This window comes from Thamnophis elegans, chromosome 3 (genome assembly GCF_009769535.1).
Source record: "Thamnophis elegans isolate rThaEle1 chromosome 3, rThaEle1.pri, whole genome shotgun sequence".
Lineage (NCBI taxonomy): Eukaryota > Metazoa > Chordata > Lepidosauria > Squamata > Colubridae > Thamnophis > Thamnophis elegans.
In genome coordinates this window covers 149465284-149490458 of record NC_045543.1, presented here as the reverse complement: position 1 = coordinate 149490458, position 25175 = coordinate 149465284, and the positions used below count along the sequence as shown (strand labels likewise).

Here is a 25175-nt window from a genome sequence, read left to right as displayed (position 1 = left end):
GTTCTTCCTTTGCGAAAGGAATTAATACTCCTTTCTTTTCTTAGTAAATTCCTTTGCCTTAAAGACAGCCGAGGCCACCGTCTCTTTGCCAAGCTGATGGGTGTTGATGTCTGATTGGGTGTATGTTGTGCTTCTTCTTAACTTTGTTGTGTCCTATCGTTTTTAAATTCTTTTTAAAATATTTTCATTTTCTGTAAGCCGCCCGGAGTCATTCGGGATTCGGGCGGCCTAGAAATTCAAGAAATGAAATGAAGCTGCTTAAACCAGAGTCTGACCAGTCCAAAAAAAAAAAAAGTAATTAGTAAGAACAAAGGCTTCGTCCAATTTGCTTCCTCAAACATGATGAGCCTCCGGATACGCTTCAAGGTGCTAGTCGTCACTTATAAAGCCCTTCATGGTATTGGACCTGGGTACTTGAGAGACCGCCTGCTGCCAATCACCTCCCAAAGGCCCATTAGATCTCACAGGGTCGGCCTCCTCCGGGTCCCGTCTACCAGCCAATGCCATCTGGCTACTACCCGGGGGAGGGCCTTCTCTGTGGCAGCTCCGGCCCTTTGGAACGAACTCCCCGCAGGGATTCGGACCCTCACCTCTCTCCAGGCCTTCCAAAAAGCCGTCAAAACCTGGCTGTGCCGGCAGGCCTGGGGGTGATGAGTTCCCCTCCCCTCTCGACTTGTGTGGTTGTGCGACTCTTGCTTATTTTAATTATTTGTATTTCATTTTTATGTTCCCCTTTTCCCTCTTTTGAATTGTTCGCCGCCTTGAGTCCTCCCGGAGAAGGGCGGCATATAAATAATATTCAATTCAATTCAATGAGCACTGGCACAGAATTCCAATCCCGTGTTATCAAAGCCCACACTGCTTCAAGCGTCGTAAAAGTAATACGCCTTTAAAAAATTTCACTACAAAAAGATGTTACAGATATTCCATACATTAACTATTTCATGTCCGTCCCGTTTCCCCTTCCCCCCAACCCTGATTTGATTTGTATGGCTGCCAGTTTCACCTAAGTGAAATGTATGAACAAATATAAAAATGTTATAATTATATATTATATTAATCTGAAAAAAATTGCCTGGGTGGGGAATTGAAAATATGTTTGGAACACAAAATACAATGGGGATGTTACAGAGATTGTAGGAAAATTTAATTCTTTGCACTGATTTTTCTTCAAAATTGACTTTCTAAGTGTGTGTGTGTGGGGGGGGGGGTTGACAAAGAACCCCGGGATAGCTTCACTACCAAAGGTATGAATTACCAAGATTTGATGGCATCCAAGAAAAAAAAATCTTCAATGAGAAACAGATGAGCTTGGAAAAATTAAGCATTGGTTAGGGATGGAAATGGACATTTAATCTCCAAAACGTGGCACGACAAAACCGCGCTCGACTAAAGCGCGCCCGATTAAACTGCGTCGCTGACGTCATCAACAGGGCGACAACAGCGAGCGCGGAGAAAGAAGGGCGCTTTAAATAGCGCTTTGAAAGCAAGCCGATTCAACTTAAGGTAAGGATTAGGTTTAGGGTTAGGTTTAGGTTTAGGGTTAGGGTTAGGTTAAGGGTTAGGGTTAGGGTTAGGTTTAGGGTTAGGTTTAGGGTTAGGTTAAGGGTTAGGGTTAAGTTTAGGGTTAGGTTAAGGGTTAGGGTTAGGTTTAGGGTTAGGTTAAGGGTTAGGGTTAGGTTTAGGGTTAGGTTAAGGGTTAGGGTTAGGTTTAGGGTTAGGTTAAGGGTTAGGGTTAGGTTTAGGGTTAGGTTAAGGGTTAGGGTTAGGTTTAGGGTTAGGTTAAGGGTTAGGTTTAGGGTTAGGTTTAGGTTTAGGGTTAGGTTAAGGGTTAGGGTTAGGGTTAGGTTAAGGGTTAGGTTTAGGGTTAGGTTAAGGGTTAGGGTTAGGTTTAGGGTTAGGTTAAGGGTTAGGGTTAGGTTTAGGGTTAGGTTAAGGGTTAGGGTTAGGTTTAGGGTTAGGTTAAGGGTTAGGGTTAGGTTTAGGGTTAGGTTAAGGGTTAGGGTTAGGTTAAGGGTTAGGGTTAGGTTTAGGGTTAGGTTTAGGGTTAGGTTTAGGGTTAGGTTTAGGGTTAGGGTTAGGTTAAGGGTTAGGTTTAGGGTTAGGTTTAGGGTTAGGTTTAGGGTTAGATTTAGGTTTAGGTTAAGGGTTAGGGATAGGTTTAGGGTTAGGTTTAGGGTTAGGTTAAGGGTTAGGTTTAGGGGTTAATTTTAGGTTTAGCGTTTACAGCATGCTTCTGTCTCTGCGCTGTTGTCACCCTGTGACGACGTCAGCTACGTGGTTTCGTCGAGCGTGCTTTAGTCGAATGCGGTTTTGTGGTGGAACCCTCCAAAAACCAGGAGTTTTAAAATGGATTCAAATGGGACGTAACAGATACAGTTTATACTATTAAGGTTTTTATTTTTGGTCATTCTTACTGGAATTGAGTTGACCAATAGGGAGATTTAGAAATGGGCTCACGGGCAACGGGCTGAAGCATGGAAGGAAGCACTGGGGGCTCTACTTGAAGAGACGGTGGTGGTCGTGGAATCCTTATAGCGATTTGCTGGAGACCGTGGGAAGTTTTTCTTTTTCTTTTGGTTTCGCTTTTCTTTTGCTGCTGCTGCTGCTTCTCCCTCCGAAGGCTCCTCCGTCAGACGGCCGAGCCCAGCTCCTCCCGGTAGCCCTTCAGCAGCTGGTTGACCAGCGTCTTGTCGCCGTCCCGGCGGGGCAACGGCAACGGGGGCAGCGGGTTGCCCTTGTACTCGATCACCGCCTTCTCGGCCCGGTCCAGGTCGCCGTTCTTGGGGACCCGCACCATCCGTGTGTAGCCACCCTGGAAGGAGGCGAAGCGGGGCACCAGGACCTGGAAGAGCTTCGGCACCAGGTCCTTCTCCTGCAAGGGGGGGGGCGGCAGTGCTCAGTCCCGACTCCTCGCCCCCCTCCCCCGGGATCCCCCCCGACCCCCGCCCTCCAGCCCCCACCCCCAGCGCTCACCGTCAGCCAGAAGTCGGCCAGGCGCATAGCCTGCGGGTCCGTGTCGCCGCGCTTGGCGTGCTCGATCAGCTGCAGGGAGGAACGGCACCGGTGAGAGAGGGGGGGGGGAGGGAAGGGAGGGAGGGGACGTGTCGCATGGACGCCCCTTCCCTGCAACCCAGTGTTTCTCAACCTTGGTGACTTTAAGTCTTGTGGACTTCAACTCCCAGAATCCCCCAGCCAGCATAGAGGAAGGGTTGGGGGCAGTGTTTCTCAACCTTGGTGACTTTAAGTCCTGTGGACTTCAACTCCCAGAATCCCCCAGCCAGCATAGAGGAAGGGTTGGGGGCAGTGTTTCTCAACCTTGGTGACTTTAAGTCCTGTGGACTTCAACTCCCAGAATCCCCCAGCCAGCATAGAGGAAGGGTTGGGGGCAGTGTTTCTCAACCTTGGGGACTTTAAGTCCTGTGGACTTCAACTCCCAGAATCCCCCAGCCAGCATAGAGGAAGGGTTGGGGGCAGTGTTTCTCAACCTTGGTGACTTTAAGTCCTGTGGACTTCAACTCCCAGAATCCCCCAGCCAGCATAGAGGAAGGGTTGGGGGCAGTGTTTCTCAACCTTGGTGGCTTTAAGTCCTGTGGACTTCAACTCCCAGAATCCCCCAGCCAGCATAGAGGAAGGGTGGGGGGCAGTGTTTCTCAACCTTGGGGACTTTAAGTCCTGTGGACTTCAACTCCCAGAATCCCCCAGCCAGCATAGAGGAAGGGTTGGGGGCAGTGTTTCTCAACCTTGGTGACTTTAAGTCCTGTGGACTTCAACTCCCAGAATCCCCCAGCCAGCATAGAGGAAGGGTTGGGGGCAGTGTTTCTCAACCTTGGTGACTTTAAGTCCTGTGGACTTCAACTCCCAGAATCCCCCAGCCAGCATAGAGGAAGGGTTGGGGGCAGTGTTTCTCAACCTTGGTGGCTTTAAGTCCTGTGGACTTCAACTCCCAGAATCCCCCAGCCAGCATAGAGGAAGGGTTGGGGGCAGTGTTTCTCAACCTTGGTGACTTTAAGTCCTGTGGACTTCAACTCCCAGAATCCCCCAGCCAGCATAGAGGAAGGGTTGGGGGCAGTGTTTCTCAACCTTGGTGACTTTAAGTCCTGTGGACTTCAACTCCCAGAATCCCCCAGCCAGCATAGAGGAAGGGTTGGGGGCAGTGTTTCTCAACCTTGGTGACTTTAAGTCCTGTGGACTTCAACTCCCAGAATCCCCCAGCCAGCATAGAGGAAGGGTTGGGGGCAGTGTTTCTCAACCTTGGGGGCTTTAAGTCCTGTGGACTTCAACTCCCAGAATCCCCCAGCCAGCATAGAGGAAGGGTTGAGGGCAGTGTTTCTCAACCTTGGTGGCTTTAAGTCCTGTGGACTTCAACTCCCAGAATCCCCCAGCCAGCATAGAGGAAGGGTTGGGGGCAGTGTTTCTCAACCTTGGGGGCTTTAAGTCCTGTGGACTTCAACTCCCAGAATCCCCCAGCCAGCATAGAGGAAGGGTTGAGGGCAGTGTTTCTCAACCTTGGTGACTTTAAGTCCTGTGGACTTCAACTCCCAGAATCCCCCAGCCAGCATAGAGGAAGGGTTGGGGGCAGTGTTTCTCAACCTTGGTGACTTTAAGTCCTGTGGACTTCAACTCCCAGAATCCCCCAGCCAGCATAGAGGAAGGGTTGGGGGCAGTGTTTCTCAACCTTGGTGACTTTAAGTCCTGTGGACTTCAACTCCCAGAATCCCCCAGCCAGCATAGAGGAAGGGTTGGGGGCAGTGTTTCTCAACCTTGGTGACTTTAAGTCCTGTGGACTTCAACTCCCAGAATCCCCCAGCCAGCATAGAGGAAGGGTTGGGGGCAGTGTTTCTCAACCTTGGTGACTTTAAGTCCTGTGGACTTCAACTCCCAGAATCCCCCAGCCAGCATAGAGGAAGGGTTGGGGGCAGTGTTTCTCAACCTTGGTGACTTTAAGTCCTGTGGACTTCAACTCCCAGAATCCCCCAGCCAGCATAGAGGAAGGGTTGGGGGCAGTGTTTCTCAACCTTGGTGACTTTAAGTCCTGTGGACTTCAACTCCCAGAATCCCCCAGCCAGCATAGAGGAAGGGTGGGGGGCAGTGTTTCTCAACCTTGGTGGCTTTAAGTCCTGTGGACTTCAACTCCCAGAATCCCCCAGCCAGCATAGAGGAAGGGTGGGGGGCAGTGTTTCTCAACCTTGGTGGCTTTAAGTCCTGTGGACTTCAACTCCCAGAATCCCCCAGCCAGCATAGAGGAAGGGTTGGGGGCAGTGTTTCTCAACCTTGGTGACTTTAAGTCCTGTGGACTTCAACTCCCAGAATCCCCCAGCCAGCATAGAGGAAGGGTTGGGGGCAGTGTTTCTCAACCTTGGGGGCTTTAAGTCCTGTGGACTTCAACTCCCAGAATCCCCCAGCCAGCATAGAGGAAGGGTTGAGGGCAGTGTTTCTCAACCTTGGTGGCTTTAAGTCCTGTGGACTTCAACTCCCAGAATCCCCCAGCCAGCATAGAGGAAGGGTTGGGGGCAGTGTTTCTCAACCTTGGGGGCTTTAAGTCCTGTGGACTTCAACTCCCAGAATCCCCCAGCCAGCATAGAGGAAGGGTTGAGGGCAGTGTTTCTCAACCTTGGTGACTTTAAGTCCTGTGGACTTCAACTCCCAGAATCCCCCAGCCAGCATAGAGGAAGGGTTGGGGGCAGTGTTTCTCAACCTTGGTGACTTTAAGTCCTGTGGACTTCAACTCCCAGAATCCCCCAGCCAGCATAGAGGAAGGGTTGGGGGCAGTGTTTCTCAACCTTGGTGACTTTAAGTCCTGTGGACTTCAACTCCCAGAATCCCCCAGCCAGCATAGAGGAAGGGTTGGGGGCAGTGTTTCTCAACCTTGGTGACTTTAAGTCCTGTGGACTTCAACTCCCAGAATCCCCCAGCCAGCATAGAGGAAGGGTTGGGGGCAGTGTTTCTCAACCTTGGTGACTTTAAGTCCTGTGGACTTCAACTCCCAGAATCCCCCAGCCAGCATAGAGGAAGGGTGGGGGGCAGTGTTTCTCAACCTTGGGGACTTTAAGTCCTGTGGACTTCAACTCCCAGAATCCCCCAGCCAGCATAGAGGAAGGGTGGGGGGCAGTGTTTCTCAACCTTGGTGACTTTAAGTCCTGTGGACTTCAACTCCCAGAATCCCCCAGCCAGCATAGAGGAAGGGTTGGGGGCAGTGTTTCTCAACCTTGGTGGCTTTAAGTCCTGTGGACTTCAACTCCCAGAATCCCCCAGCCAGCATAGAGGAAGGGTTGGGGGCAGTGTTTCTCAACCTTGGTGACTTTAAGTCCTGTGGACTTCAACTCCCAGAATCCCCCAGCCAGCATAGAGGAAGGGTGGGGGGCAGTGTTTCTCAACCTTGGTGACTTTAAGTCCTGTGGACTTCAACTCCCAGAATCCCCCAGCCAGCATAGAGGAAGGGTTGGGGGCAGTGTTTCTCAACCTTGGTGACTTTAAGTCCTGTGGACTTCAACTCCCAGAATCCCCCAGCCAGCATAGAGGAAGGGTTGGGGGCAGTGTTTCTCAACCTTGGTGACTTTAAGTCCTGTGGACTTCAACTCCCAGAATCCCCCAGCCAGCTATGCTGGCTGGGGGATTCTGGGAGTTGAAGTCCACAGGACTTAAAGTCACCAAGGTTGAGACTCCCTCCTCTCTCCTCCCCCCCCCACACACAACAACTCACATGCTCGGCGTAGAAGCGCATCTCGTCGGCGCGGACGCGCGTGGTCTCGATCCTCTCGTGGCGCACCAGGCTCGTGACGAGGTTCCGCAGCAGGTCGAGGCGGGAGCGCGGCCCGAACCCCATACGCCGCCGCAGACGCCCATGGGAGATGCCCAGCACCGCCGTCAACCTCATGGCTGCCTCGGGGACGCCCGAAGACGGGCGTGGGAGGGGCGAGGGGCGTGGGACCCGAGGAAGGGGCGGAGCTTGGGAAAGGCCCCGCCCCCCAGAAGGTCCGGCTCGCGATTGGACGCTTTATTGGAGGGTGAGGCGGAGCTTCCCCTGCCGTCCCGTTCGGAGCAGTTTCGGGAACACATTCCGACTGAGGACCGCTGGCCCGAACGCCCCGGTCTGTGTTCCGAACGAAGCCTGTTTCCCTCGGGAGGAACTAAACTCCACAGATATCCCAACGACCCGCTTTTCGTACAGTCTTTCTCAACCTTTGGCAACTTGAAGATGTCAGGACTCCAACTCCCAGAATTCCCCAGCCAGCGAATGCTGGCTGGGGAATTCTGGGAGTTGAAGTCCGGACATCTTCAAGTTGCCAAGGTTGAGAAACACTGTCTTAGAATAACAAGAATGGATTCTATTAACAATTTCACGCAGAAACTGAAAATTTTGGCATAATATTAAAAGAGGCAACAAAAGATTTTACAAATGGGATAAAGGTTTATTTCCCCAGGGTTAATGTTCTGTTTTAAAAAAAATGTGTATTTAAAAGTGGCAGAAGTGTAAGAAAAATAAAACAATGACTCGTTGTCCTTCATTTCATTAAGGAAGAAGGAGTCAATCAGCAGCGGAAGGCAAAACAATGGATGGGAACTAATCAAGGAGAGAAGCAACATGGAATGAAGGAGCAATAGCAATAGCAGTTAGACTTATATACCGCTTCATAGGGCTTTCAGCCCTCTCTAAGCGGTTTACAGAGTCAGCATATTGCCCCCAACAATCCGGGTCCTCATTTTAGCAATAGCAATAGCAGTTAGACTTATATACCGCTTCATAGGGCTTTCAGCCCTCTCTAAGTGGTTTACAGAGTCAGCGTATCGCCCCCAACAACAATCCGGGTCCTCATTTCACCCACCTCGGAAGGACGGAAGGCTGACTCAACCCTGAGCCGGTGAGATTTGAACAGCCGAACTGCAGAACTGCAGTCAGCTGATGTAGCCTGCAGTGCTGCATTGAACCACTGCGCCACCTCGGCTCCTTATAATAAATAACATTTAAAATGTTTATTTTAAAATAATGTAAGCCGCTCACATTTCATTGCTGATACCTGCTGAGTATTGGTGTTTCAAATACATTGATCCATTCTTAAATTGGAGCTGTTCATAAAGGCCAGGTACTCACACCAATTTGGGGTGTGTGTGAGCATTTGGACTCTCTGAATCTTGTCTGTTTAAGCATCTTCATAGTCTGTTGAAAAAAAGTATATAACATTTGTTTAAATCACTGCCTTGGGCTTATTTACTGACCATTCAGTACTAATGCAGTAAGCATTGTTTCAGTTTAGGAAGTGTGGTGGTTTAAAATGAATTCCAAACAATATTTTCAAATGTGGTTGAGATAATCATTTTAATTAGCAATTGGTACAGCTTCTGTTAGAATACTCACATACATCCATACTATTGCCTTTTAGTCTCTAATCCCGGCAAATTAATAGATTTCAAATAGATTTCTTTCTCAGTCTCGTTCTTTAGTACCTTAATGGTCTTTATGTTGAAATTTGCTTCAATATTCTTTCTAGTGTCATTCTTGAACTTCATGTCCATCCCATTTAGAAGTCCAGTGATCTTCAGTTTGCTGAGTGAATGTTCTTCGCCATGTGCAAAAATGTGTGACTGGTGTTTCCGAAAGGAGATATGCAAAACTTTGTTGGCAGTTTCAGAAATATCTCCTTCAATGATACGGTTTACTTGAAATGTTTCTTTCATGTATGATGATGATGATGAATGATTACATTGGCAAATTACAATTCAGCTATGGTCTCCCCCCATCAGCAGGAGATGTTTAGCCAATTGGAATAGACTCCTCGAGAGTAGGAAGCAGATAGATCGCAAAGAGGATGTAACGGAGGGAAGGAGATTCCCTTGGTCGCAGCAAGGATTGGCTCCCTTGGGCCCTCAGTGGGAATGTTGCAATGCGAAGGCACACTTCTTGTAAGCAGCATAGAGCAGGAGCATGGCACGCAGCATTTGCCGGCATATAGCCATGGCCATGCGCACTTGGGGTTCCCGGAGCCCTCGGGGCCAGCGCTGGTGGGCGCTTAGGACTTGACGGAAGGCTGAATGCTCAGATATCCTGAGGGAGCCGCTCCAGCGAGGGGGCTGTGCTGTCACAAGGTGCCCAAACACCGAATCGATCCCTGTGAGACGCACAGCCTGGGGTTTACGGACAGACCCATTGTGCCCTCTTGTCTCCCCAGATGCTCCCGGCGGCTGTCCTGCTCCCATCTTCGCATGAGGCTCCAGGACCAGGCTGAGGCCCTGGAAACAAAGCTGCACTTCTAAATCTGCAGCGGCTGGGCTCCGTCCTCCTCGGAAGAGAGGCTTGGAAGCGCCCGGCCTGGGGAGGGTGCCCCTCAGCCATTGCAGAGATTCATCGAGTGGAGACCAGGGTGCCCACAGCTGGTAACCCCCATCCATGGTCAAGGCCACGGAGTAGCCCTTACCCCCCCCCCCGTGCCACCCCTTACTCTTGGGGCATCTTTCTACTCCTTGGTGCCCTTGGCAACTCTGTCTTAACATGGAGAGCTTAGAACTTTATGATTGATTCAACGTTCCGGAAGCTGCCAGCTTTTGTTCTGTGCTGCCGATGGCACAGTGGTAGGTGACAAACTGAAAATAGGGTCTAGGGCAGTGGCTGGGGGATTCTGGGAATTGAAGTCCACAGGACTTAAAGTCGCCAAGGTTGAGAAACACTGCTTTAATGATTCTATTCCACCATTTCTTTGATATTTAGTGTCACTCTTGTCCTGCAGAGAGTTGGCTACAGGACTTAAAGTCCCCAAGGTTGAGAAACACTGGTCTAGGGTTAGGGCGAGTGGTTAACGGCTTAGGTTGGGTTTAGGGTTTAAGGTTAGAGCAGTGGTTCCCAACCTTTTTTTTTGGCCATGCCCCACCTATGCATCACTAAAATCCTGATCCCCACACCCCCTATAATTCTTACTTTACTCTGTGGGAAGTTATCATCCAGCCCTCTCCCAGAAAAAAAAATGAAATATCCTAGGAAATATTGAAAAGGCAGAATGTTTCTCTGGATGTGAAAAGAAGCATGCTTTAAAAGACAGAATAGTTGCCGGTAGCTTCCTGCCTTCCCCAACTTTTTCAATAAGGCTGGCCAGGCTAGCCCACTTTACATAATAAAGACTTCTCCACTGCAGCTGTAGGGGGAAGGGATATTACTCAACTCTCCACATGGCACCTGAGAACTCATCTATGGATTCAAAACAGCCTAGAGAGTAGCCCCCTGCATGGCACCATGGGAGTCTGACAACCAATCAGAATACATTTCTTACACAGGAACAGGAAAGAGAGAGGTGGGACTAAATAGGGTATAAAAAGCCTAGCAAGCCCCTCCCTCAACCCTTCTCTTCTTCTCCACCAACATTGAAGCATGTGATCACCTTTTCTGTTCAGGGCTCAAGCCATGTGGCCCTGTCCACCATTAAACCATCTTTCCAAGCAGCCTCCATGTCTCCAGTGTCTTTTTCCCCACTTGGAGCCGAACCCAGAAGGACATTTCTTTCAACAACTCAAAAAAATGAACTCTAGTCATGCAGAGGAAGCCTAAAAGGCCTTTAACTTGGTTTAAAACAAGGTTCAAATTGCTCCCATTAAAAATCAAGTTGCCCCCCAATGTGGGCACCACATTGGAAAACACTGGGCTAGAGCAGTGTTTCTCAACCTTGGTGACTTTAAGTCCTGTGGACTTCAACTCCCAGAATCCCCCAGCCAGCTGTGCTGGCTGGGGGATTCTGGGAGTTGAAGTCCACAGGACTTAAAGTCGCCAAGGTTGAGAAACACTGGGCTAGAGCCTAGGGGTTTAGGGTCTTATGGGGGTCGAGGGTTGGGGTTAGGGCTAGGGACGATTTACCCAAGTGTAGAGGAGGAAAAAAAGGCAAAATGTTTGTAAGCATAATTGTTTTAATGTTTTGGAGAAAACAAAATGAAGGGCACCCCGCCCCGCCCCCCGTTTCTCCCAGGATCTCGGAGGCCGAGGGACGAAGCCCCTCAGCGCAGAGCGGCAGGAAAAGCACCGCCACTCTATGCTCCTCTGAAGGGGACGATCTGCTTCCGTTTCCCTTCTCCCGCATGGCTGCCGGACTTCCGTGCCCATGCTTCTCCCCAATGACCTTCCTAGCACGGCCGGCTTTCCGTCCGTACTCTATGGCCTTCGGAAAAACTTCCCGTCCGTCCTTCTCAGTCACCACCCCCAACTTCCTTGCGCAACGACCTGCGCGCGGTGGGATTTTAAGTTTCTTGTTCTGCATCTTCATTATTAAACGCTTTATTATCAACATTAATGGGGGCAACAGGAGGCCCAGGGGCCGCAATACGGAGAGAAGACAGAATCCCGCTTCAAAAGTCTGAAACCGAGTTAAAAAGGCTTCAGCCAGTGTTTCTCAACCTTGGCAACTTGAAGACGTCTGGACTTCAACTCCCAGAATTCCACAGCCAGCATTCGCTGGCTGTGGAATTCTGGGAGTTGAAGTCCAGACGTCTTCAAGTTGCCAAGGTTGAGAAACACTGGCTTCAACGCTAAAGGACAGGAAACAGCGCTCTCCTGTGGTCCAAGCAGGTATAGCAGGCACAAAAGGGTGGGGGAAACAACCCTTTTAATGGCATTTAAAATTATTATTGTGTATCTTTATTATTAAACACCTTGGTATTAATATTAATAGAGCAACGGGGGGGCCAGCAGCTATACAACAGGCACGGAAGAAATAATCCCGGTTCAAAAACCATAAACCGAATTTTAATGCAAAATTAAAAGAGTTGGAAGGGACCTTGGAGGTCTTAGGAGGAACCAAACTTTGGTTATTTTCCATAGGCCAGTCTTCTAAAGACACGTGATGGAGGCGGGGCGAATCCCGCCCACAGCTGCTATGGCCAATAGAAAAAAAAATAGGTGGCCCTCCCTCTTTGCGCAGGCGCGCTTCTTTCCCTTCTATGCGTTGTAGCGCATGCGCGGGCCTTCTTACGCGCTGAGGTAACCTGGAGGGCGCCATTTTTGGTTGCCGCGCGGCGGCATCGGCGGCGATCGGTGAGTGGGGGAAGGTGCGGGCTGGGGATGATGGGAGTGGGTGTCCGAGGCCTAGGGAGACCGGTGGTGGGGCGAAGAGCGCCCGGGGCCGCGTTCACATCTTTCTGGGCCAGCTCGGGTGGGTCCCTCAGCGGCTTTGAGGGGAACCCGCGGTTTAGGCGCGCGGCCGTGAGGCGCGTTTTTACTCATTGATTAATGTTCATCTCGCTCTTTATGAGATTTTTTTTATCATGTCTTTTATATATTTGGGATAACTCGAGGCAGCACTTTCGCCTAGTATTAATTTCCCCGCAACAACAACCCTGTGAGGTGGGCCGGCCTGGCCTGAGAGGAAACCCCCCCCCCCAAAAAAAGTGGCTCCCCGATGAAGACCAATTTATACAATATAGTGCAAAAATTGGGGGATACAATTCAAACAAACATCAAAGCATCTGCAGTATTATTTCATGACAATCCTGGACTAAATAATTCGCGAGTTATTTCACCGTAATAATAATAATAATAATTCACGAATGCGAGCGAATTCTTTCATTGCAATCCAGATAAATGTGCAAAGTGGCAGTCTGAGTAATGCTATTTCACTGCAGAAATATGAGTGAGTTGTTTGTGTACAATCCAAATAAGGGGCACAAAAGATAACAATCTAATTAAGCACAACTCACTAATATCGACCATCCTCGCTTTAGGACCAAATCTGAGCCCAAAATTTATCTTGCTAAGCCCCAAAAGTGCCTCTTTTTTTTGGCAAGAGGCAACTGGACTTTCTGGGGTTTTTTTCTTTGGAGGTTGTTAAGTGAGTTTTGCCCCACTTTATGACCTTTCTTGTCACAGTTGTTAAGGGAATCTCTACCATTAAGCTAGTCTTGTGGCTGTTAAGTGAATCCGGCTTCCCCATTGACTTGGCTTGTCAGACGGTCGCAAAAGCGGATCGCATGACCCCTGGACACTGCAACCGTCATAAGTACATGCCAGTTGCCAAGCGCCAGGGGAATTTCGGCCGCGGGGATGCTGCAATGGTTGTGAAAGTGTGAAAATGGTCGTAAGTCTCCTCCCCCCAGTGCTATAATTGTGAATTGTCACTAAATGAATATTGTAAGTCAAAGGCAATCTGCATTCCCAGTAAAACTGGCTTTCTAACTAACTGCAGAAGATCTCAGGAAGACACAAAGGCAAACACAAAAGTGACACTTGTGGCATCCAACAAAACAGTGTTCCTCAACCTTGGTGACTTTTAAGTTCTTTGGACTTCAACTCCCAGAAGTCCATATGACTTAAAAGCCGCCAAGGTTGAGAAACACTGCACTAACAACCCTCTGGGGTCCCTTTGGGTGGTATATAAATATATGCCAGTTGCCAAGAATCTGAATGTTGATCCCGTAACCATGGGTGAGAAGGCTGCGTTGTGAATTATGGTCCTTTTCCCCCCCAGTGCCATTGCAACTTCAAATGGTCACTGAATGATGGTGGTTGTAAGTCAAAGATTGTACTATAAGGTTTTCTCTAATAGTGGATTTAAAAGGGTGTCAGCAACTCACCCTCTCTTTCAAAGGAAATGAGAGCTAGCAGCAGTGGGGGCTGTGACTAATTGATCACTGATTTTAATCAGCATCAACTGATTAAAATTGATGGCTTAAATGACGTTTTCTTCTTTATTTGCATAGTGCTGATTGTGGAGCATGAGATATTCATGAGGAATAAACCAGCACACAGTTCTTTGCCTGCTCTGAGGCTAAATAAAGCTTATTTATTTTTATTGCAATTATATTCTGCCGCATCCCGGTCTGCAAAGTGACTCTGGGCGGCTTAAAATTAACATTTGTTTGCTGCACATAAACAACCTGACGTAGAATAATAGAGTTGGAAGGTCTTCTAGTCCAACCCCCTGCTCAGGCAGGAGACTCTATACCATTTCAGACAAATGTCTGTCTTGTCTCTTCTTGAAAGCCTCCAGTGATGAAGCACCTACAACTTCTAAAAGCAAGCTGTGCATTAGTTACATATGGGTGACTGAAGCCTTTCCTTATCCATTGTGAATGAGGGCAGGGATAAGGATGCTTAATATAATGAAGGCACCTTAGATTGATCTAGCTTGATTTTGTTAACTTTTTTTTCAGTAATTGTTTCATTGTACAGTTATCTGCTTCCCTTTTTTTCTTTTATTTTTATGTATTGAACATATGCCACCCATCTAGCCTCAGGCCGACTCTAAGCAGCTTATAATCAAAAGACAAAATAAAACATTTAAGCATAAAAAAACATAAATATTCGCACTAGAATGAAGTTAAAACTGCAAGATGGGAAGGAATGGAAGAAGAGTCATAAGGGGAGAAGGCGACTACCCCCAGAGTGAAATTTCCCCATCGGGGCCCCAGGCTAGTTGGCAGAGCCAAATATTGGCAGGCCCTCTCAGGATGTGTGCAAATATCACTCTGTGTGTGTGTGTGTGTGTGTGTGTGATATTTCAGAAGGTAGAAGCCACCACAGGAAAGGCTCTTCTGGACCCCAGCAGACTGAATGCCTTGAGCGATAGGGTCTGCAGCATAGCCCTTCTGCTGGCACAGTAAACCCCTGCCTGAAGGGTCTTTTTTAAATCACCCTTGAAGATGGAACAAGCAACCAGATAAACTTTGATCTGTTCAGCAGGGTAAACTCCCAGAGTTCTAGGACTTTGCATCTGTAATCCTACAGCATAATTAGACCCTGAAATGCTGTTTCTGTCCTTGTTCCTTACAGCACCGCAAACCATGGAGAATTACCAGAAGTCCAAGGTAGTGGAGAAGCCTTCTCCTCTCCCTTTCACCAATTTGCCCTCAGACATCATTGAAATGAAAGTGAAGGATGGAAGCAAGATCCGGAATCTGATGGGCTACGCCATTGGCAAAATGGAGCAAGAGGCAACAAGGCAGATGCTCTTCAGTGGAGTTGGCAAAGCCATCAACAAGACCATCACCTGCGTAGAGATCATGAAGCGGAGGCTGAAGGACCTCCATCAGATCACAAAACTGTTCTTTCAGCAAATAGAGGAGATCTGGGAACCAATCGTGCCAGAGGCTGGCCTAGATCCCCTGACTGTGAAGCGAAATATTCCTGCCATTTGTGTTTTGTTGAGCAAAGAAGCCCTAGATCATCAGGAGCCAGGCTATCAGGCTCCCGGATCTTTTGATGCCTTCTGGTTGGAAACGCTGAATTCGGATCCCCAAAGTCAGCCCAAAAGGAAGAGAGGTGGCGGGAGAGGGGCCGGCCATGCAGGAAAGCATCCTTCCTCTGCCTTTTGAGAAGAACCCAAAAAATAAGCCTCAGTCACGCTGAGTGAATTACTTACCTACAGAGCCAAAGAACGCTGGTCGGTGTTCGCGTTGAGAGAGGAAAATTGAGGATCTTGGTGGAAAGAGGTTGATTTAAAGGAAGTGGAAGAAAAGAGGCTCGATCAGGTTGATCATCAGCATCTGACGACGTGGTTCTTTTCCTTTCAAAAGGAAACAAATGCTCCGGTGGATTGTTTTGAGTTCTTGAAGCAACAATGATTTAAAAGAGCCTTCCTGGTTGAGGGAGATGTGGAGAACCTGTGCCTGTTTACCAAGAGGGTAGCTATAACATTTGCCTATTTTCCTCAGTGGATGACTGTTGGATGTTATAAGGATCTTAGGATCTGCTTCTGTGATAGGGCAGGAATCCTCTGCTTCCAGAATTTGATGGTGACAGGAGAAGGGTGCCCTGATTTTCCTATGCTCTGATTTTAACACAGGGCTCTTCAAACTTGGCAACTTTTAAGATTCAAATTTGTGGACTTCGACTCCCAGAATTCTGGGAGTTGAAGTCCACAAGTAGCCAAATTTGGAGAGCCTCCCCCCCCCCATTGTAACAAGCATCTGCCTTCCTGTGTAGTCAAGAGATTCCATATTTGATTCAGCATAAAGATGAGACGGTCTTGTCTTGATTGCCCAACATGCAGAAGGTGCACCTCAGAATGTCTAAAGATGATTGGAAAAATGCTGAGATTATTCCGATTGTTAAAGAAACAGATAGTACAACAATACTCATCTTCATTTAACGACCCCATAATCCCTTGCGGGGTGGAGCCAGGGCAACTGAAGGGAGCTAGCAGAGTATTTTAATTACTGGATGCCCTTTCTGATGCCAAGATTGTACAACAATACTGTTTTAGTATATTTATTTTTAGTTAATTTTTTTCAACATTTGAAAAGGCTGCTTGTCAGAGTGCGCACAGTGTGACTACTGTTTTGAGACAACCCAAAAGCAAAATACAGTAACAGAAGTTTTGTCTTTCAAACAGTGGTTTATATATAAGACATATATTCATACATACACAGGTTAGGCAAATACCAGGCAATCAATCTTCAACTCTACATAGAGAACCACAATGGATAGAACACGAGGAGAGAGATACAGGTTGTCTCTCTCCTCGTGTTCCTACAGGTAACACAGGTTATGTAGACTGTAAACACAGGGTCAATCAAAATGGAGTCAAATGTCTATACACCAATGCAAAGAGTATGGGGAATAAACAGGGTGAATTAGAAATTCAAGTAAATGAGGCAGATACGATATTGTTACCATTACAGAAACTTGGTGGGATGAAACCGACAAATGGAACATACAGCGAGAAGGATTTAAATTATTTAAAAGAAATAGACCAAATAAAAGAGGAGGTGGAGTTGCACTATATATAAGAAATAACTTTTATTGCATAGCTGTGAGATAAAACATTGCCATTGAAACAAATTTCAGTTACAAGATGGGGAGTTAATGCTGAAAGGAGAAAAAAAAACCTGTTTCCAGGGCATTTTGAGGGCCACAAAATGATGTTAAATCCACTAACCAAGCTTAGGATGGTGGTGGAACCGCAGAATTGACCTAGTTAAGCATGTTGTAAAATTTTGTCAATGTGGATGTCCTTGGATGCTCTTCTGGTTGATCCGACCTACAGTAAATGCTTCAATTATTAGAATCCCGCCTGTAGGCAGTCTCCCTTCCGTAAGGCCACTAATACCTGGCTGTTCCGGCAGGCCTGGGGCTGTTGACCCCAAAATATGGTCCATCCCCACTTGGAATGGAGTGCATGGTGTGTTTTTAAATCTATCTTTTCTTTCCTTCTATTCTTTTGCTTTGTATTGTTAGCCGCCCGGAGTCCCACGGGATTGGGCGGCATACAAATGCTATTAAACTTTGAAACTTTGAAAACAGTCTTGCTGTCCTTTTTCCAGATTTCCTTAATGATCTCTGCCTCCTGAAGTTGGATTTTCAAATGTACCAAAACCTTAGCAGTCAGAGGTTGACAAAGTGTAGCTAAAAACTACTGAGGGAAGAGGAAGAATTGATAAATAAGAGTTACGGGTATCCCTTGACTTTATTTGAGCCAAAAGGTCCTGTCATTAAGCAAGACAGTTGATATGTTTTGCTTCATTTTGCAGCCTTTCTTACCACAGTTGCAAAAGAATCGTAGAAAACTGTGCGGTGATGCTCCCCCAGAGGGCACCCTTTACCCTAAGGAGCCCGGAATGTGGCCTTGCCAAGGGACAACCCTGATTGATAGCTGTAAGAAAGCTGCCTTTTAACTACCAAGCCCTGGGAAGGAGAGAGAAGGTGCCATGGAGAGGAGTTTGCTGTAGAGTCCAAAGTCTCCGAAGGAAGCTGCTTGGCACGAATCCAGTCAGGAGTGCCCCATACCCTTGTGCCAAGCAGAGCCCAGGGCAAAGGGGGTGGAGCAGGTGTGGCAGCAACAACTGACGGATTGTAAGGCCAAAAGTCAGTGCTGGAAATGTATCTGTGGAAGGAATCTCGTTTGTCTAGTTCACACTAGAAATGTTGAATTGCCCAACAATGCGTACTATGCAAACAGCCCCTGGATTGAGTGCTAGGAGGATTCTCTGAGAGACTCCCTGTTTTGTTTGTGGAAATGGAGAACGATAAAAGTGCAAGAGGAAGGTTCTAGGGAGCACAGATGCGACCAAAATTTGTGCCAACTGAGAACCCTCGCGAGGGACTCTCATATGGCGTTTTTCCTGCTGAGAAGGTCTTAGGGAAATGTAGATTAAGCCCTCCATCAGCTTCCCCCCAACCTGGTGCCTCACTTTAACTCGGTTAATTGTGTTGATCTGGACATTTGGCCTTGGCGGGTGGGTGCTAGTGAGAGGATAGAGCTGTAACTTAAGAAAGAGCGGCCCCATTGTCAGTCCCCTGATATTATATCAAAAGGCTGGACAGCCATTTGTCTGAAATGGAGTAAGGTCTCCTGCTTGAGCAGGGGGTCGGCCTCACTAGACCTCCAAGGTCCCTTCCAACTCTTGTTGTTCTGTTAAGTTTGCTGTGCTTCATCCATCCATCACAATAACCATGTTCTTGTCTGGTCATCATAGTCATTTGTTCTTAGTTCCCCAGTGAATCCCTGCATCCAACATTCCCTTTCCACTGAAATTAGGAATGGCCCGATGGATTGCCTGATGTCTTTTTTTAAAAATCCAGGTTCATTGCTTGCTCTGTCGCTTGCTGAACTTGATGCTTTCCTGAATCTGGTATGTTTGGATTTATAGCAGTCAAATCACAGAACCGGGAACAATTTATTTCCGCTTCTACAATCAGGGTTTGAGACTTGGGCTTGAAGGCAGGCTGAATGCGGCAGGAAAGAACAGAGCGAGACGATTTACTGCAGCCACATGCACGGATACAAAAGCATCCCACACTTGGGTGAACTCATGAAGAATTGTAGTAAATCTCAAGAAGAGATTAGGAAACAATTAGCATTTGATACATTTCCACAGAGCAGCTCATAAAAATCTTTCAGAGGCCAGGGCTTATCCAGAGGGTGTTTCAACGGATAAGAAGTTAGGGATAAAGCCCAGTGTGATTGTTAACCGGGCACCGGCTGACCAGAGACCAGTCACGAACGATGTGCCACGAGAACTCAGTCCTCCTAGGTCCTGGGCTGTGTCGCGTGTGAGGGATATAACAAAAGTGTGGTTGTGAGATTTATTTTTACTTTTTGCGGAGGACCAAAGGTGTGTAGTAGAGCTGATGTTTCTGGAATGTCATAACATGGGAAAAGATTTGGTATTGGTTCAATGTTTCTAAATGTAGGATCATGTGGGGGGGGGATCCTTTGACAGTGTACCTTATCTTTCGGAGTATAAGATGCACTAACCCCCCACCTCTAAAAGAATAGGCCGCAGCAAACAGGCCAGATGAATACAGGAGGGATGCTGGGAGGCAGATTTTTTTTCTTGTTTTCCTCCCCTCAAAAAAGTAGGTGTATCTTATAATCCAGAGCGTCTTATACTCCGAAAAATAGGGTAAGTATTTGGAGCAGAGAAAAAACGAAGAAAAGGATTTAGGGGTGATCAGATGACTGCAAAATCAGCAGCTGTGGGGGCAGCCAAAATTCTGGGACCTAGCACTAAAAGAATTGGGGAAAAGGAGGTTCCCATCCCACTCTATAGGGCTTCAGTCCCTTTCCATTTGGAAAGCTGTGTCCAGGTCTGGAGAGCTCACTTAAAAAGAGATAACAAAACGGTGCAAGTCTTAGGGACAAAACACGCCAGGAGATTGGAGGAAATAACAGAGTTGGAAGGGACCTTGTAGGTCATCTAGTTCACCCCCCGGCCAAGCAGGAGACCCTATACCATTTCAGACAAATGGTTGTTCAATTGCTTCTTAAAAACTTCCAGGGATGGAACGCCTATAATTTTGTCCCACTGGTTGATTGTCCTCATAATCAGGAAATTAGTTCTAAGCTGGACCTCTCCTTGGTTAGTTTCCATCCATTGCTTCTTCCTGACAGGATGCCACAGGCCAAGTGGGGCATTCTGGGTGTTGCAGTCAAACGTGGTTGGATGGTACTGGTTTAACAGATTAATAGAGCTTGAAGGGACCTTGCAGGTCATCTAGCCGAACCCCCTGCCCAAGCAGGACACCCTACTACACCATTTCTGACAGATGCCTGTCCAGCCTCTTCTTGAGAGCCTCCATGGATGAAGCTCCCACAACTTCCGAAGGCAACTTTTGTTCCATGGGTTGATTGTTCTCACTGTCGGAAAACGTCTCCTTATTTCCAGGTTGAATTTGTCCAGCCTTGAGGACAGAAGGGAAAATGGGGACATGACCGAAACCTCCAGCACTCAGGCCCTTGGCAGGGGGGCATAAAAATAAATCCCATCCACTGGAAACTCTCTACAGGGAATTTTCACACCTTGGGTCTGAATTCAGTCTCTTTAAAAAAGGAAGGTGGTTACATCCAAGTTTGTTATTACAGAAGACAGATTTGAGACCCCCGGGAACTGAAGGGCGGAATTTAAAAGCTTACAACCGCAACTGAGCCCAAAATCTATGTTGCCGAGCGAGACATTTGTTAAGTGAGTTTTGCCCCATTTTACGACCTTTTGTGCCAGTTTTTAAGTGAATTATTTGCAGTTAAATTAGTCCCACGGTTGTTCAGTGAATCCGGCTTCCCCATTGACTTCGCTTGTCGCAAAAGGGGATCACATGATTCCAGGACACGGCAACCGTCATAACCGCGTGCCAGTTTTGCCAAGTGTCTGAATTTCGATCAGGTGACCATGGGGACGATGCAGCAACCACGTGTGAAAAATGGTCATGTCACTTTTTCAGTGTCGTAACTTTGAATGCTCACTACACAGTGTTGTAAGTCGAGGACTACCTGTAGAGCACCTGAAATTCCACGTTATGATGGCTGCTTGTTTGGTTTGCAGAAGAGCATTAAACCTTAGTCAACCTTGCTCAGGTCTTCGGTTCCACCTTTGCTTTCCCCGCCTGTGTTGTGTTACGTTGTGTTGGTGGGACACGTCCGGTGGAACCACGGATGGAAAGTGTCGGGGTACAGCAGTCGGGACCCTTGTGTGTTCTTTGCTGTCCACCAGCTCAGGCCCTCAAGGACCCCTTTCTGGCCAACTAGCCACGAAGAATGATTCGCCTCCTGGCTAGATCTGTCTGAAAGCATCCATGCTCCCCCTGGGAAAGATTTCCAGACTGCGCATTGATTAACGATTATATTTGGAGAATTTAGAAGCTGCCCTTTTCATTCCAAAGGGCGTCTCCAGGCAGTTTTTACCAAAAAAAATCAATGCAATTCCAACACAGAATAACAAAAGGCTCTCCAGCCAAATAGGTTTTCACTTAAAAGTATAAAAGAAGTTTCAAACAACACTAGACCGAGATCGTACGCACGATGTCCCTGAGTGTCTCTGTGTTTGTGTAACTTTAATATTCTATTTAATTGGGGGCCCCAAAAGAGAAGGAATATTGCAGAGCCTGATCATTTCACCCCGTTTGCGTCAGGAAGAACCAGACGGTTTTTAACTCAGAATAGGCACATTAAGCCTAACAAAGCTTTTAACACACCTCTTTGCAATTCAATCTCCTTTTAGGAGACTCTGCACATACGCACTTGCACGCACACCGCACACAAAGGCTGCGGAAAAGCACACGTTTGAGGCCGAATTTCAACAATGAGCTTGGAAGGGGTCCTGAAGAGAGGAATGTATCTGTGTGTGTGTTTGTGTGAGTGTGTGTGTGAGAGAGAGAGCCGTTGTTCTGGGTCCCTTTTTTCCCTTCCCTCCTGGATGCTTTTCTCACAAAAAGGCTTTAAAGGTGGAAGAGAAAGCTGTTGGATCCCAGGAAACCCAGACGGCCCCCCGTCCTTTGAAGGAGGCTCACGTATTTCTTCCCCAGGGGTGGTTTTGTCTTCAGCGGTTATTTTTAGATCTGCCTTCCAGAATAAAAATCCTCCTCGGGCCGCTGGCATCAAGATGCAACTTGAAAAAAAAACCTCTTGCCAGCTGAGGCTGAGCACCGGACCTCCTCACAGGGCAGGTCTTGAGGATTGAGAAGCACTGCGAAGGGCCTGGGGAGGGGAGCCCAACCCCCCAATGTCTGCTCCCCCCTTTGGCCGTCTTCTTCTCCCCAATGGAGGGTCCATACCTATGTTGTCTTTTAACCACGTCCGTTAACAGCGGAAGAGAAACTAGCTCAGGCAGATCAGAGCTCAAGAAGCTTCTTGGATGAGAAGCGAAACAGCTTCAAAGAAAAACCAGAAACAACACACACACACACACATCTCCTGAAGGTGTGCGCTGCTTCTGCCGGACAACCTCAACAGGGCGCATGCATCCTTACTCATCCCATCACTCGGCTGCTTCCTCTCAAGCTGCGCCATCCTTGATTTTTGGGCACCCTTTGATCTTCAATATTCCTCAAAGGAATTTGCCAACAGACGCAAAGTAGCCTCCAGCGACAGGGACGGGGACCTGTCTTAAAATGCGCCAAGTGCGCGTGTCACGGTCCCCTTCTCCCCCTCTCAGTGTATCAGGGAGGAACGCAATGTTTCGAGCAACTTCACCCTCCGCCACGTGGCACTCATTAGTCCCGTGTGCAGGACACATAAATAGCATCAGACGCATCCGTGGCTGCGATGCTCCCAGCTGATGCGCCAATCAGAGCTTCAGGTTCCCGAAAGAATTCCTCAGAGGCCTTTTTTGGTCCAGGAAATAGAAGCTGAGCATCCCTAATTTACTTCAGCCAGTGATACAGCCAGCCAATCAGTCAATTAATTGCACTTATTTTATTCCATAACGGAGGAAATCTGTTGTCCTTTGCCTGCCCGTCACCCAGAAAACGACAGGACCGTGTGCTCAGATGATGCCCTTGTGGGTTGCAGAGACAATCCTGAGTAGACAATAAGAAATAAACGGGCTTTTGGTCTTGGCTCTCAGCAGCCGTGATCCTCCCGGGGGGGTCTTGGACCTTGGCAGTTCTTGATAAATGGCTAAACACACACAAAAAAACGCTTTTCCTAAAATTGCAGGCTAATTAAAACGGGAACATTTTCTCCACCAAGCTGAACCTTCTGGAATCCACTTAACAGATTAATCCACAGCTGGGTGCAGTTTGATGGCAGCCAGTCTCAATTCTCTCTTTGGAGGATTTTCTTTTGGGGGGGTGTGTGTGTTGTTCCCACAAATCTCACTCTGATGTGGTTTTTTTTCTCTCTTCTGGGTCCAATTTGGGTGGAAAATCCCAAGCTTTGGCTACAGAGTCAGATCTGCCAGCTGAGAGACTTTTTGCAAGCAGGACTCCCCCAAAAGCCACAGAAATAGATAAAAGTTTAGCAATATTTATCTAGTTAACAGAATAACAGAGTTGGAAGGGACCTTGTAGGTCATCTAGTCCAACCCCCCCCCCAACCAAGCAGGAGACCCTACACCATTTCTGACAAATGGTAGTCCAGTTTCTTCTCGAAAGCCTCCAGTGATGAAGCTCCCACAACTTCTGAAGGCAACTTCTGTTCCATGGGTTGATTGTTCTGTCAGAAAATTCCTCCTTATTTCCAGGTTGAATCTCTTCTTGGTCAGTTTCCACCCATTGTTCCTTGTCTGGCCTTCAGGTGCTTTGGAGAATAGCTTGACCCCCTCCTCTCTGTGGAAGCCCCTCAAATATTGGAAGATGCTATTCTGTCTCCCCTGGTCCTTCTCTTCCCTAGACCAGCCAGGCCCAGTTCCTGCAGCTGTTCTTCATATGTTTTAGCCTCCAATCCCCTAATCATCCTGGTTGCTCTTCTCTGCACTCTTTCTAGAGTCTCCACATCTTTTCTACATTGTGTTGACCAAAACTGGATGCCGTATCCTAGGTGTGGCCTTACTAGGGCCTTAGAGAGTGGTATATATGTCCTTTGGGTTTTCCTTGCCTAAGTGGAAGACTTTACTTTTCTCCACATTGAATTTCATTTTGTTAGATTTGTTCCTGTTTCATAATTTACATCCTGAAGCTCTTTTTAATCTCTAACAATTCACATTGGTCATTAACCGAGTCCACCCTTCTTGTTGCTGGCTGTCTGCAGGTAACGGCCGCAATGGAGGCCAAGATTTCTGTTGCTAAGCAAGACAGCGGTTCAGTTTCACCCCATTTCATGCACTTTCTCGCCACGGTTGTTAAGCGAATCACAGCGGTGATTAAGTCAGGAACACCGTTGTTAAGTGAATCCAGCTTCCCCACTGACTTTGCTTGTCAGACGGTCGCAAAAGGGGATCACATGACCCTGGGACCGTCGTAAATGAGTCAGTTGTCAAGCATCCAAATTTTGATCAGGTGGCCACGGAGTCGCTGCAACGGTCGTTAAGTCTGAAAAACGGTCACAAGTGACTTTTTTCCAGCGCTCTTGTAACTTCAAACGGCCACTAAATGGAACGGTTGTAAATCAAGCACTACCCGTAGGATCCTTACAACTTGGTCATTTTTGCTTTGAGGGAGAACTTTGATCAGATTTGTTTAATAATCCGCAGATTTGTTTCCTTGGCTGCTCAAAGTCTTCTCAAGAACCGTTTTCCCCAAGATCAAAGTCTCTTTCCTCTCGTCCCCCAAAGTGGCTTTTCCAAAGGACAATTTCTGGATTCTTTTTTTCCCCTCGAAAACATTTCGCTTCTCCTCCAAGAAGCTTCTTCAGTTCAGTTCAAAAAAAAACCCAAGAAAATCTCCTTGTCCCAAAGGTGCTTTTTTTCCCCCCTCAAGAGGCAACTGGACTTTCTGCTTTTTCTTTGAAGACGTTTTGATTCTCATCCAAGAAGCTTCTTCAGCTCTGAAGTTGTGGAAGAGGGAGAAACTGGCCAGTTACTTGTCTGAAATGCTCCCAGACACATTAAGGCAGTGTTTCTCAACCTTGGCAACTTGAAGATGTCCAGACTTCAACTCCCAGAATTCCCCAGCCAGCATTCGCTGGCTGGGGAATTCTGGGAGTTGAAGTCCGGACATCTTCAAGTTGCCAAGGTTGAGAAACACTGCATTAAGGCTTCTGTTTTATTCCTTCGGATTATCCACGTTTCCTGTCCATCTTCCAGATCTGCCCTTCGGGGACAGGGTGAGGGTCTCATTCCCAGCTCTGGCGATTGTTGAGCTCCTCAAGGGGGGAGCCAGGCCGTCCCAGAGTGACCGATGCACCACTCAACGTGCGCATGCGGGAAAAAGTAGGCCACTGTCACATCGAGTTAGTCACTGGGGAACGGCTGGCGTTTTATTCCATGTTTCCCCCCCTTGTCAAGCAATCTCTTCCAGAGGCCTTGGCCACCCACAGCTTTCCCTGCAGCCTGGAAAGCCAAGGACATTTTTTTCAGGAAAACCCTTGAATTCCCACTTTTATCCCTTTAAT

The 25175-nt window shown here is 47.7% G+C and overlaps 3 protein-coding genes across 3 annotated transcripts; 1 reads left to right on the top strand and 2 right to left on the bottom strand.

The window, feature by feature from the left end:
* Positions 1-2374: 2374 nt before the first annotated feature.
* MRPL17 (mitochondrial ribosomal protein L17) lies at positions 2375-6925 on the bottom strand. The gene is made up of 3 exons (XM_032213583.1): positions 6704-6925; positions 2977-3045; positions 2375-2875 (listed from the first exon to the last, which is right to left on the bottom strand). The coding sequence occupies exons 1-3, from the start codon at positions 6875-6877 to the stop codon at positions 2633-2635; spliced, it is 486 nt and encodes a 161-aa protein (XP_032069474.1). The 5' UTR covers positions 6878-6925; the 3' UTR covers positions 2375-2632.
* Positions 6926-8865: 1940 nt separating this feature from the next.
* Positions 8866-9387, bottom strand: LOC116506270 (FANCD2 opposite strand protein-like). The gene has a single exon (XM_032213918.1). It carries the CDS (start codon positions 9385-9387, stop codon positions 8866-8868), a length of 522 nt encoding a protein of 173 aa, XP_032069809.1.
* A 2536-nt stretch (positions 9388-11923) lies between these two features.
* On the top strand, positions 11924-16485 carry RPP25L (ribonuclease P/MRP subunit p25 like). Its single transcript, XM_032214423.1, has 2 exons — positions 11924-12007; positions 14741-16485. Exon 2 carries the CDS (start codon positions 14752-14754, stop codon positions 15280-15282), a length of 531 nt encoding a protein of 176 aa, XP_032070314.1. The 5' UTR covers positions 11924-12007; positions 14741-14751; the 3' UTR covers positions 15283-16485.
* The last annotated feature ends 8690 nt before the right edge of the window (positions 16486-25175 follow it).